The 12,884-nt window shown below is 38.3% G+C and overlaps 1 protein-coding gene across 2 annotated transcripts in view; it reads right to left on the reverse strand.

Annotated features, from left to right (window-relative positions):
* Positions 1-12,884, reverse strand: part of Bicc1 (BicC family RNA binding protein 1) — a 280,330-nt gene that overhangs the window by 13,396 nt on the left and 254,050 nt on the right. For both annotated transcript variants that reach the window (XM_027931424.2, XM_071611241.1), the window contains exons 14-18: positions 12,309-12,465; positions 9,948-10,113; positions 6,544-6,583; positions 5,716-5,870; positions 1,051-1,207 (exon numbers count right to left, since the gene is read on the reverse strand). In XM_027931424.2, the coding sequence (XP_027787225.1) occupies positions 1,051-1,207; positions 5,716-5,870; positions 6,544-6,583; positions 9,948-10,113; positions 12,309-12,465 (675 nt within the window). The remainder of the gene's footprint in view (positions 1-1,050; positions 1,208-5,715; positions 5,871-6,543; positions 6,584-9,947; positions 10,114-12,308; positions 12,466-12,884) is intronic.

The raw sequence follows: 12,884 nt of genomic DNA on the forward strand, positions 1-12,884 counted from the left end.
CAGACTGTCAGAGGTGGAGGATCCTGCCAGTAACTATTAGGAAGCCTCCAGGTTGCTACGGACAGTGCACTTGGGAATGAAAGAATTGATCCTGCTTTCTTATTTAGTCTTGGCCAATGACATGATTGGTCTTTTCAAATCTGAGACTCCTGACAGTGCAGTTGACTTGACTGATGGTAACGACTGGCCAGTACTAAGTGTCTATGGAGCTCATCTAGTTTGCCTTTCTTCAAGTAGTCTCCAAATAACTCCAAGCTACATGTTTCAGAATTCCAAAATTTGTCAAAATCCCAGAAAAAAGGATGTGAAGACTATGTGAATTCTTGTCTGTTTACCTACACATCCCAGAACTACAGGCTTTATTGCAGACAAAGCATGGACTCATCCTGGGTCTTGGCCATATTTGCTCAGACAGAACACCCATGCTTTAAAGTGAGATTACTGCTGTTTTACTAAGGCTAGTTCAGCTACATCTTATCAATTTAAAAAACCAAATCCTGCTCTTCACCTTCAAGAGCTACACTGGTCTTTTTTTTTTTTTCAATTGTGTAAATGCTAATTTGATAAGATTTCTCTCAAACGTTTTCTTATTTGTCTTTTCCTCATAATCTGTATGTTTCTGTATTATTCATTCCACAAACATTTACTGAGCACCTTCTAGGTGACAGACAATCTGGTAGGCATTTGAGAAAAAATAACAAGACACAGCCTTACAGAATGCCTGACACATGGGCATTTACTAAATATTTATTGAATAAAATGGTCTCCGACTTGCAGGGCTCAAATTCTATAGGGAGAGAGAGAGATAAATAAATCATGTACTTCAGGATAACAAGTACTAGAGTGGAAAGGTGTACGAAATGCAGTGAGAGGAGAGAACCAAATGACCTGCTTTCACTGGGAGACACAGAGAAAGCTGCACAGAGGAGGTGGCCCCTGGATTACAGCAAGCACTTGATGTCTCTGGAAACAGTTCAGCATCATCGCAAGCCAAATAAGCACATTCTAAGCTGATTATGCTTAAAAGAATGAAAAAAAGTCAAAGCTCACTTGATTTGTTTTGTTTACGCTTGGGGCTGCTAGCAGAAGCCGCAAATTCACTGTGACTTGCGGGTCCTATTCCATTTCGGTCTCTCCAGTTGTCAGATTCGCTTCCGCTTCCCAAGTGCTCACGACTGTTGGACCGTGAGAGGGACACTGATGAGCCCTGTAAATAGTTAAATCCAGGTTAGAAAATTCTTAATAAAGTGGGTTTCTCATGGTGGAAGGAGAAACGAACCCAAGTTATACCATCACTGTTTACTTATTTTGCCAAGGCTGCATGATGGTTCTCAAGAAGAGACTGGGTTTCCTTTCCATAGCTTTTGTCCTCTGGCAACCAGTGACACAGGTACTATAAAAGGTAAAATATTTTTCCCTCCTTATGGGGACCTGGTTAGAGTTCTAGGAATACCCAGTGCAAAGAATTCCCTATAAAGGGAATTTTATAATTTTGTAATTCAAAAAGTGATTCAAGACACTCTTCTCTACTTTAGGAAACATAAAGCAAATCTTCAAGCTAGTATAGCAGAGTTCTTTGCCTTTTTTTTTCACACAAGGAGGATAAATGAGCTAAGGATCAAGTAGATCCAATGCTTTGAGGAGAATCAAGCTCCTAGACCAACAGTCAGACGTTGGATATGGCTGGAATTCCCTGTGTTACTCTTGCCCAAACAAGTAATGGTCTCTCACCAACAAAATAGACACCTGGAATAATTTATCTTTTAAAATTCTTTAAAGTTATGAAAATAATAATTTAAAACATTTAAAACTTTGCACTAGATTTGTATTTATTCATTCCTTTAATTATTTACCCATTTTCTTTCCTACATCTTTGGGACATCTTTGCTGACTTTTAGGAAGAGATATAAACAATTTAAGGCTCCTGAAACCCCAAACTGGAATCACCAGTGAAAGTATCTTTTATACTTCAACCAAGAAAAATCCTGCAGAAAGAAAAAAACATGATTGAACCTGACAGTTACCAGAAACATTAATAATGAAATGGTGAATGGTACTTACATATTACAAATGTTGGACTCTAAGCACTTTTTGAGTTATGTAACCACATCTAAGATCTGGACTGTCTTAATTCACATAGCTACAAGAAATGGTTAAACATGGTGGTTTCTGGAAACATTAAATAAAACATAATCTTGTGATCTACTAGTTAGTTGTCTACTAACTAATCTAAAATATCTATAAAGAGCAGCTCTCTTCCACTCTTAGATTTATAAAGATTTAAAAGAATCAGGCACTCTCATTACTTAATGCTGAAGAAGTTGAAAACCATCTTTGATTTTCAATGCAAGTTTTTATTTGCTTCAAAAGATAGTGACCAGAGAATCACAGCCTTTGGGACAGGAGTCCCCTGTGTTTCTCCTTTGCTAGCAAAGCAATAAACCTTCTTTTTCCCTTTTCTAAAATAAAAAAAAGGTTGCTCATGCTTTTAAGTATGGGTGGCAAAAAAAATCCCAAACCTCTTTGTATCTTTGTTGATGGGACAGAGAAAGTTCAGGTCAAAGCAGCCTTTTGTTTGACTTTTGGTGTCCCAATATAACATCAAGTGATTAAAATCATATTTTTGTGTCTTAGAGGAGACCAAAAAGCTTTAAAGTGCCTGCTTCTTATCTAAAGGAGCTCTTTGGAATGAACTGATTTCTTGGTAGCTGCCTGAAAACTGGAAAAAAATTGCTCAAGTCTAGCTTCACAATAATACTGAATACAAAACTCAAAGTATCAAATTCTTGCCTCAAGCAAACTTTCTGGAGCAGGGAATTCTTGGTCTCTGGAACACAGAGCAAACAGCTCTTATCTATCAGGATCTATTGGCCAAACATGCTTCTGCTTGTAGATCAACATTCTACTTGTTCATTTGGTTTTACTTTTTTTTTTGGAAAAAGAGTAAGGGCTCTTTCCAAAGGAGAGTGGAGGCATTTCTAGTCACTCTACAATTTAAAATGATCAATGCTGAAAGCATAGCTGTGATCTTAATAAAAACTACTGTTCCCAGGTCCTTGCCCACATCCCAGTCCACTGAAGCAATCCTTACTTCTCTGATTTCAATCCTTCCCTTATGGCAGAACAAAGAGAATGCACACACATGCAGGTAGCAACCACTGTAGAAAATCAGATGATGCCATGTGAGGGCTCCTGTCCCTTCATTTCAGTAGCTGAGAGATGCATTAAGGGAAAGTCCAAGGCCCCAGAAAAATCTAGAATATCATTCTTAAAGAAAGCTGGATGCTTCAGCAGCATTTAAAGGGGCAGTGAAAAGCAGCAGCTTACATGGTGAATGCCCATGCTCCAATCCAGCTGGTCACTGCTGCCCTCCCCTCCCCCACCTCAGTGTGAATGGACACCAGCAGGCTTGTGAAGCAGGGTAGTGCAAGATAGGCAGAGCAAGAAAAGCCACCAGAAGGGGTTCAGTCACAAAGACAGGGTCCCCACACCTCTCTGCCCATAGCAAGCGGTCTATCTAATCTTGGGTAGAGACTGTAGCAGAAGTCTTTCAGGTTCCTATGCCCATTTTTCCATTGCCCCTCCCTTTAGTGTTGCATCCCCTTATTGCAGTGCTTCTGGAGGGTCATCAGAATCGTCCTAGGGTCTTGCTGGAAACACAGAAAATAGGTTGCCACTCACTCCCTACCTGCTGAATGAGAGCCTAGAGGAAGAAAGTGAGCTTTTTCTATCTAGCTCACTAAGTAATTCTTATGCCTGTATATTGTGGCAACATGTTTCTACATCACTTACATGTCACCTTTGGATATATGTCTTTGGTGTTAAATCAGTATTAAATGTAAATTTTGTAAAATGAACTCAAGTTCTTTTTCTGACATTTACTGACATAACTTTGAGGAAGACCTTATCCACTCTAGGCTAGTCTTTCCCCACTGGGAGATTGTCAGGACTGAATGAACAGAGGATGGAAACCATTTAAAACCACACAGAATAAAATAAATGTGATTTAAGATAATTATTAACAACACATTAAAGGTGCACATAATACTCTGAGGCATTCCTCTGGATGCAAAACGCACGAGTGGCTTGAATGTGAGGAATTAGTTCCACCAGTGAACATTCATATACACAATCTCATCTCCTAGCAGTCTGTTGGTTTGCTCTGGAATAATTTTTTCACTAAAAACTTACTGTGCACCATGCTAAGCATAGCAAGGCCCTCTCTAATATCCTCCTCAGTACACTCAAATGAGAAAACAAGCTCGGAGAAGTGAAGTTACTCACCAAAACTATATATCTGGTCCGTGGTAGTTATGGGACCCTACTGCCCCTGCACCTGACCACTATATAGCGGAAATGATCGTCCTTTTCAACTTGTAATACTGTTGGTTTTAGAAGAACTGAATGCACATTTCTAAAGTCAAATATTTCATCTCTGAAACTACAGAAACACAATCATCAACTTAGCACTTCACTCTGCCAAGGCAAGGGTGTGTGGAGTGGACAACCATAGGGTGCACCAGTTCGATGTCTAAGGATTAGCACAGCAGTTTTAAGGTTTCTGGTAACAAAAGGAGATGTTTATTTTTTCTTGGCTCTAATGGCAGCAAGAGGAGTACCTCCCACAGCCTCGCAATTTTTCATAATGGTTCCTACATTCTCACTGCTGAAGGTCACCTCAGTCTTTAAATACAGTCCTCCATGTGGCTACTGCAGCGCTAACAATGAAGTTCACAGGAAACAATTCTTTTTAGAATTTCAATAGTATTTTCTTTTTGACTTACTCAAAGAGAAAAATAATAAAACAGCATGTTTGCTTTTTTTGCCTTTCGCCAACAGTCTAATTTATTACAAAGAAAACGGGTGGAGAAAAGAAGGGCAATCTACAAGTGCTAGTTATTAGACTAACAATTATGAAACCGTTAACCAGTATTTGTTTTTCCTTGTGCAGGGCTCCAGCTGAACACCATGTTTCTTGGATTAATCACTTTCATCCACATTTGGGTTTGCAGCCCCCCAGTATCATGTGTGTATTGTGGGGGCTCACTCTCCAGCCCCACCCCCACGCCCAAAGCCTCATGCCAAAACCTGACACTCGTAAATGGAAAAGGCCTGCGTAGTGAGTCACATGAAGCCTGGCTGAGGAGTATGGAACTCTGGACCCTCCTCCACATGCTAGGAATGCCAGCTTCCCGGTCTCACCCGGAGTAGTGCAGCCAACATCTGGGAAACATAAAAATTTTGGAGCTCTTGTTTGAGTTATTTCCTGCTGTGTTCTTGGCTCATCTGAACAGAGAATTTTTAACTCATATCTGAAAACCTGTTTTGGTTGAATATTTGCCTTTTCCCCCTATGGTGGCCTTGCTAGTGATACTCTTAGACAAAGGCCTCTTTATTCATTTTTATGGAATATTACATCTGCCCTTTACTTCATCTTAGTCCTACGGTCACTTATGATACCTCTCCCCTAACAAAAACACACTTAACCAAATTTACATCTCCATTAATAGAGTATCAACAACTTTGAGAGAAGGCAGATAAAAACCATAATATGTAGGAATGCATCAATTTTATAACAATACATTTATAAGATAGAAATAAAAACACATGACCATTAATATTTTTTCCTGATGTCTATAAAGAACACAGGGAGGGGAGGACCAACCCCTTCTGCTGAGAGCAGACAGGCACAATGGGTAGAGCTTGACTACAAACCTCATACGTGGTCATCATTGTGGGCTTATAGGACACATGGTTGGCTCTTCTCAGCTCCTTGATAGTTTCAGCCGGCATGGATTTAGAAAACCCTAGGCCACTCCAGGTATTTGTAGGTGTTCTGACCTCTGTCACCACTGGTTTCTTTAACATAGCTTTAGAAAACAGAATATAAGACAAATTCTCAGTGAGGTTTCTTTTTTTTTTTTTTTTCTTTTTTTTTTTTTTGTGGTGCTGGGGATTGAACCCAGGGTCTTGTGCATACAAGGCAAGCATTCTACCAACTGAGCTATATCCCCAGCCCTAGTTTAATGTATTTCTTAAATAAAATATGAATGTTGAGCTTTGTTTCTTTGATATGTTGAAGGAATGATAACTGAATGTTTTTTTCTTTTTTAACATTTTTTTATTTGTAGTTGTAGATGGATACAATATCTTTATTTCATTTTCATGTGGTGCTGAGGTTTGAACCCAGCGCCTCCTGTGTGCTAGGCGAGGACTCTACCACTGAGCCACAACCCCAGTCCCTGAATGATTATTTCTTAATAAAAAAAAATATAAATGCCTAAAATACCCTAATAAAACATAACACCCAAAGTTATGATAAATGAAAAACAGGGGGGGGGGCTACACAACTTCTAATGATGAAATGGTAATATATTCAAGAAAATATATTCAAGTTCAACAGAATTTAAACAACTTGAACCCAAACATTTTGGGTTTCTTTTTATGAGAGACCAGTTTCTCAATTCACCATGAACTTTGAAAAACCATTTATTGAGCATACTAAAAAACAATCAAAGTACAAATCATTAGTACATCATTTACCTTTGGTTGCTAATAGCTTCTTTTGTTCATAATCAAATGCCTGAAAATGAAGCAGAGAAAATGTTTTTATTACCAATTTTTCCAAATGCCATGCAAACACTCTATGGATACATAGCAAAGGTTTTGACTATATCCCCTAAAACATATGCTAAGCTCTGCACCATGGGATGACAGAAATCCAATGCAGGCATGATAAATCTAAACATGCTGTTCAAAACTAACTAGTTAGAGTAACAAATTACCATTTTTTACTTGAAGTCATAGCAGTGACAGAGGTAGAATTTTTCCTTGAAAAAGAAAAAAATCCTATTCACTAAGAATATCTAGCACACCAGGACCACTATATGCTAAACTATCATGAATAACCTAATATCAATTTTGCTAAGTTTCAGATTAACACATTACCAAAACGCTATCAGGTACCTACTATCCTCCTTTCTGTTTCAAAATCCCCTCTTTATCTAGGTAAGTATGATCTGAGGTTGTGTGATGTCAATACAACTTAAGAAGTTATTAACCTAAATGGCATAGTCTTTGCTTTTGAAGTGAGGTGAATGAAAATGGTCTATAACCATTACAGTCTATAATGTTAATATATAACATTAACTAATTTAACCTAGTTACCGTCTTGGTTCTTTGTTTTGTTTTGGGGGTGCAGGACTAGGAAGGTACCATACATGCACTCCACTAACATTGAATGAGTCACTGTGATGGAGTCAGATCTATGCAGAGACCAAGAAAGGTCTTTCTAAGGACAGTAGTACAGATAGAGGTACATCTCAAATGCTAACCTAGTGTTCTCAACTCCCCGAATTAGGAACTTGCTAAGACTTGATTTATAGGTTCTCAAAGGCCCACCACCAGAAAGATCAAGAACCAAATGGCAGGAGCACTTTGACTCTTCTCCCAGGAAGACTGTGTCATGGTAGGTGTCCATGTAATTCACGGTCTGAACCAGGATGCTTCTGAGAGTGAAATGTGCTCTGAACAATACTGAGACGAGGGGGGGTGATCGAAGTCAACAGGCTGTTCCAAACAAACAGTATGAAGGTGTTGGAATTTTAAGAAGATGACAATAAATCAGGAGAGACAGATTTTTAGATAACACTATGAGGACATTTTTTAAATGCTAGCTCTAAAATGGCACGAGAAGTCTAAAATCACCTTTTAATTATTAATGTCCAAGGGCAAGGTGTAGTAAAGACCTAAATTCACTTGTTCAATGAATTCTGAGTACCTAGTGGTTAAAGAGAGTGTCCTGAGCTTTATAGAAGAATAATGAATACAAAATAATCCACAGCCTCAATGACCTACAGTCTTAGGAGGGTTGAGTAAGAGGAATAACTGTAAAAAAATGGAAAGTACGGTAAGTGTGAAGAGAGAGCTAGCAACATGGCACTCAAGAGTAGTCGGAAGACGGATATATCTTTAGTCACAGAGAACAGGGAAATCTTTGATCTTTCTCCTATCAATGCTCAGTGACTATTATCACTGATTTTCTAGTGATCTGAGAATCAGCTATTCACTAATGGCATAAGTACATCTATTCTATTTAAGTGGAAATGATGTCACCAAGAACAACCCTCTCATCCATTCTAAAAGAAACAGCCATAAAATTGGTCCACTGAGGTATATAAAACTGATAGCAAAGAAGAACCACAATATAAGCAAAAAACACAAAGGAATGATAAAGGGGAATTGATACGTCTCAAATGGGAGAATTTTAATCTATGCTAACCAAAAATAAATTCACCACACAAAGTGAGGTAAATGTCTTTTTTTTAAACACTGACACATTATGAAGGCCAAGGTTTTTATAATATTAATCACCTACAAATTCATGAAAATGTTCAAATGCAAAGGATTAAAACAAAGATGAGGAGGACTAAATTAGAGCTCACTTTGGGACTTTGTACTATAACTTAGTTTCATGAATTAATTTCTCTTACATGTGTATCTATGGCAGTGTTTCTGTTTCTAGGATTTTGTAAAAAAGATTTTCATCTTTTATGGAGGTGGGGGGATCGAGTGAGACAAATCCCTACTATGAAGTGAGTCTACCCAATAACTGATACTGAAAACTAGAATATGTACAGAAATTTTTAAAAGCCCACAGGAAAAAAATCATTGTCTTTCATATTGTGATCTATATGGAAATCAGATTTCTGAATTTCATGGTCAGATATCTATTTTGAGTAACTAACCTAAATCTTTGAAAATGAATATACAGAAAAGTCCTGTTGAGGAAGTTGCTTTAAACATAAAAATCTGTGAACCAGCTGGGTATGGTGGCACACACCTATAATTCCAGGAAGGCTGAAGCAGGAAATTAGCAAATTCAAAGCCAGCCTCAGCAACTCAGTGAGGCCCTACGCAATTTACTGAGACCTTGTCTCAAAATAAAAAATAAAAAGGGCTGGGGTCATGGTTCAGTGGTTAAGTGCCTCTGGGTTCAATCCCCAGTACCAAAAGAAAAGTTATGAACCAACACAATCATCAATAATATCGCATCTACTTTCAAGGAACTAAAAACTTCACAATAGGCTAGGCATGATGGCACACACCTATAATCCCAGCGGCTTGGGAGGCTGAGGCAGGAGGATCATGAGTTCAAAGCCAACCTCGGCAAAATCGAGGTGCTAAGCAACTCAGTGAAACCCTGTCTCTAAATAAAATACAAAATAGAGCTGGGGATGGGACTCAGTGGTTGAGTGCCCCTGAGTTCAATCCCTGGTACCCAAAACGAAACAAAACAAAATTTTACATTAGTTATTTTCATAACCATCTCAAAATGGCACCAAATTTACCATCTCTATTTTCACAGATGGAAGAATATTGGATCTGTGTATCCAAAACAATGTCATGATATGGTAATATTTGAAAATACATCTCTTGCATTCATCTAAATTTTTTTCCAGAACACAGATGAATGATGTTATTTGCATAAGGCGCAGTGACACACATCATTTTATGCCATTTTAATATTATATTTTTTTAAAAAAGAGAGTGAGAGAGAGAGAGAGAGAGAATTTTTAAATACTTATTTTTTAGTTTTCAGCAGACACAACATCTTTGTTTGTATGTGGTGCTGAGGATCGAACCCCGGGCCGCACGCATGCCAGGCGAGCTCGCTACCACTTGAGCCACATCCCCAGCCCCAATATTATATTTTTAATATTATATTTTAAAGAATTCTTCTCACTTAAGCTAAATCCTGTTTCATGTTTAATGTTAATAGTAAAACCAATTCCTACGTATCAGACATATATTTAAATTTCACTTTGACCAGAGCAGAGAAGAAAAAGCCAGTTTCTGTACTACTCACTGCTAAATACTCAGTGAATTCTTCATGCCCTCACCTGAGCACCCTACATTTGAATGACTTTTCTGCTTTTCTCCATTACCTGCATGTTGATATATGATGGACGTGGGGCAAGGCGGGCCCTTTCAGAGTTTTGCTGGGCAGCTGCTGCCCTCTCTGCTGCACGTTCACTTCCTGGAGCCTTCTTATCAGCTACAGGACTTTCTGCAGTACTCAGTTCAGGGTCTGAGAGCAACCTGTCAGTGCTGCTGTGAAAAAGAGTTTGTAATTTAGCACTCTACCATACAGACAAATGTACTGAAGTACTTCTTAGGTATCACATTTACTGGGCAAATTTACCTTCATCAATTATTTACACGTATTAACTCAAAAAATCCTCACAAGGATGCTGTGATGTAAGTTCTATTGTCATTCTCATTTAACAGATGAGGGAAGTACCTTGTTCAAGGTCACACCTCCAATGTAAATGGTAGAGTTGGAATATGAATTCGGGCACTCTGACTCTAGAACTAGAGCTTCAAACTGTTTCATAATACACACATTCTATGTCCTATCTATGCTATACAACATATGGTAGAGAGAAAACAGACATAAGACAAGATTTTTCATGTTTACACATCAAGGAGATATCAATGACTCACATGTACAAAGCCTAAACAGAGATGAATAAATCTGACATCATTAGTGTGTACGGTGCCTATGACACTGGTAACAAATAAGGGTAGCAGATAAATAAGAAATATTTTCCAAAACCTAATTAGGGGTATAGGTAGAGCATGAAAATGCTTCTTATAACGGGCAACAGCTGAAATACAACACATGATAATGTAGAGTACATGAACCTCAAGTTCAAATCCAAGTGCACCATTAGTCTCAGATAAAATAGGAATCAATCAAAGAACCGATTTGCTCATCATGTCTTCATAGTTTTATTCATTCAACTATCAGTTGTGCCAAGGGAACTTAGAGGGATTTAGAAAGGGTGATTGAAGTTCAAAAGGAAGAACAATGAACTTTGCTGGACAAAAGCTGACAGAAGCTTCACAGAGAACATTTGAACTGGGAATTAAGGGCGTTGCAAGATCACTGGTGTCAAAGGCCAGGAGAAAGAGCACTGGGAGGGAAGAGCATAAGGAAAGGAAACAGGCACTGCAGACCCCAGAGGCTCTGTAAGCCACAATGTGATAAGATTTAGATTAAAAAAAAATCACTAGAGCAAAATCAAGGATAGATGAAACTGATGAGAGATGAGTAGAGGGAGACAATTCTGGAGGACGCAGCTTAATCCAGATGGGAGATGTGAAGAAGGTGCAGAACACAGTCAGTGATGAAAGGAATAAACATATGCTTCAACTGCTTCAATCTAAAAAGAAAGCAAAATCGTTTTTCTGACCTATATTGAAGAACATTAACTTGGTTTATTAAAAGAAAAACAGATAAAACATAGTTGGGTAAATTGAGACCCAGAGTTCACAGAGCAAAATGGTTTTTAGTGAGAGGATGGAAATAAAAACTTTTATGCTAATCTTTGCATAAAAATATATAAGGAACTAAGGAGGCAGTAGAGGAAATCAATTGGATGGGGATGGGTGGGAGAACAACAAAAGAAAGGAGATAAACAGAAAAATAGAAATACAGCAAGGAAAAAGGAAATAGACGAAGGACAAAGGAAATGGAGCAAAGATGGTACACTGGCAACTATGCCATGGTCAGGGAGCTTCACAGTCAACACAATTCACGCATTTGTACTCAATGTGACTTGTCATGATTCATGATACTGTGAAGCACTTATTGAAAAGTTCCATTGGTTACCTTGGACAAGGGGAGCCACAGCTTAAGAAAGAACTCCCTACTGAAAGGGAGTTAACTGTAGGAAAACCTCTAACAGTAAAAATCAAGGAGGAAAAAAACTGTCCCAAGTGATTACTAAAAAGCAGAAAGAGGGGCTGGAGTTGTGGCTCAGTGGTAGAGCACTTGCCTGGCATGTGTGAGGCCCTGGGTTCGATCCTCAGCACCACATATAAATAAATAAAATAAAATAAGATCCATTTAAAAAAAATTCTTTAAAAAAAAAAAGCAGAAAGATTGTTCGTTTCTGAGCCATATAGGTGGTTTAGAGGACATATATATGACCAACTGACTATATGGAGAAGAAATTATAAAGAACATGGGCAAGCATAAAAATTCCCAGATATCACCCCTTAAAAGTACAAGGGATATGGCTTAGGGTGGCAGAGCACTTGACTAGCATGCACAAGGCCCAGGGTTCAAACCCCAGTGCCCGCCCCCCCGCAAAAAAAAAATTGAAATGATTATTATGAAGAGCAATGAAAAAAGACCTGACCTGACCTGAACCAGAGTGCTAACCATCAAGTTAAAACAAGTTCAGTCAGCTACATATTATCTTTCACAGAATCAAGGCTTTTAAGATTAAAATACATACTGTAAGTGTGAGTTTTTCGTGCCTTGCAATAGCTCTACTGTCTGCCTCTTGGCACAGGAAACCTTGGAGTGACCCATCATCTGTTTTAAGTCACCAGTATTTCCAGAATGGGAAGGACTTCGAGGCATGCCTACTTCAACAAAAGCATCATTACAACCTGCAGGGGAGAAGAAAAAAGTGAAAAATCTAAACAACATCACATTACAGCTCATTATTATCTGCAATGGGGAAAAAAAAAATTAGAACCCAATTCTACAGAGACATTGTTAGCCTGATAAAGGCATAAAGGTTCTCAGCTGAATAGAGGATGCCTCAGCAAATTCAGGCTTCACAAAAACTCAATTTAAAAATATTTTTAAAAGAGTGTTAGCAGGGTAAGGGAGCTACAAGAAGACACTCCAACTTAAGGGAGATATATTTCTATAAAAGCGTTTAGTTTGTTGATGCTTTCTTGTTACACAGGTAAATTAACTTAGGAAGGTCCAATGTAAGGGGAAAGTGATATTTCTGTGGAAAGTGGTTTTCTGTAAACTTCTCACCATGCTCATTGGCAATTCGTTCAAGATATTCCCTTTG

Source organism: Marmota flaviventris, chromosome 4 (genome assembly GCF_047511675.1).
Source record: "Marmota flaviventris isolate mMarFla1 chromosome 4, mMarFla1.hap1, whole genome shotgun sequence".
Taxonomy (NCBI): Eukaryota; Metazoa; Chordata; class Mammalia; order Rodentia; family Sciuridae; genus Marmota; species Marmota flaviventris.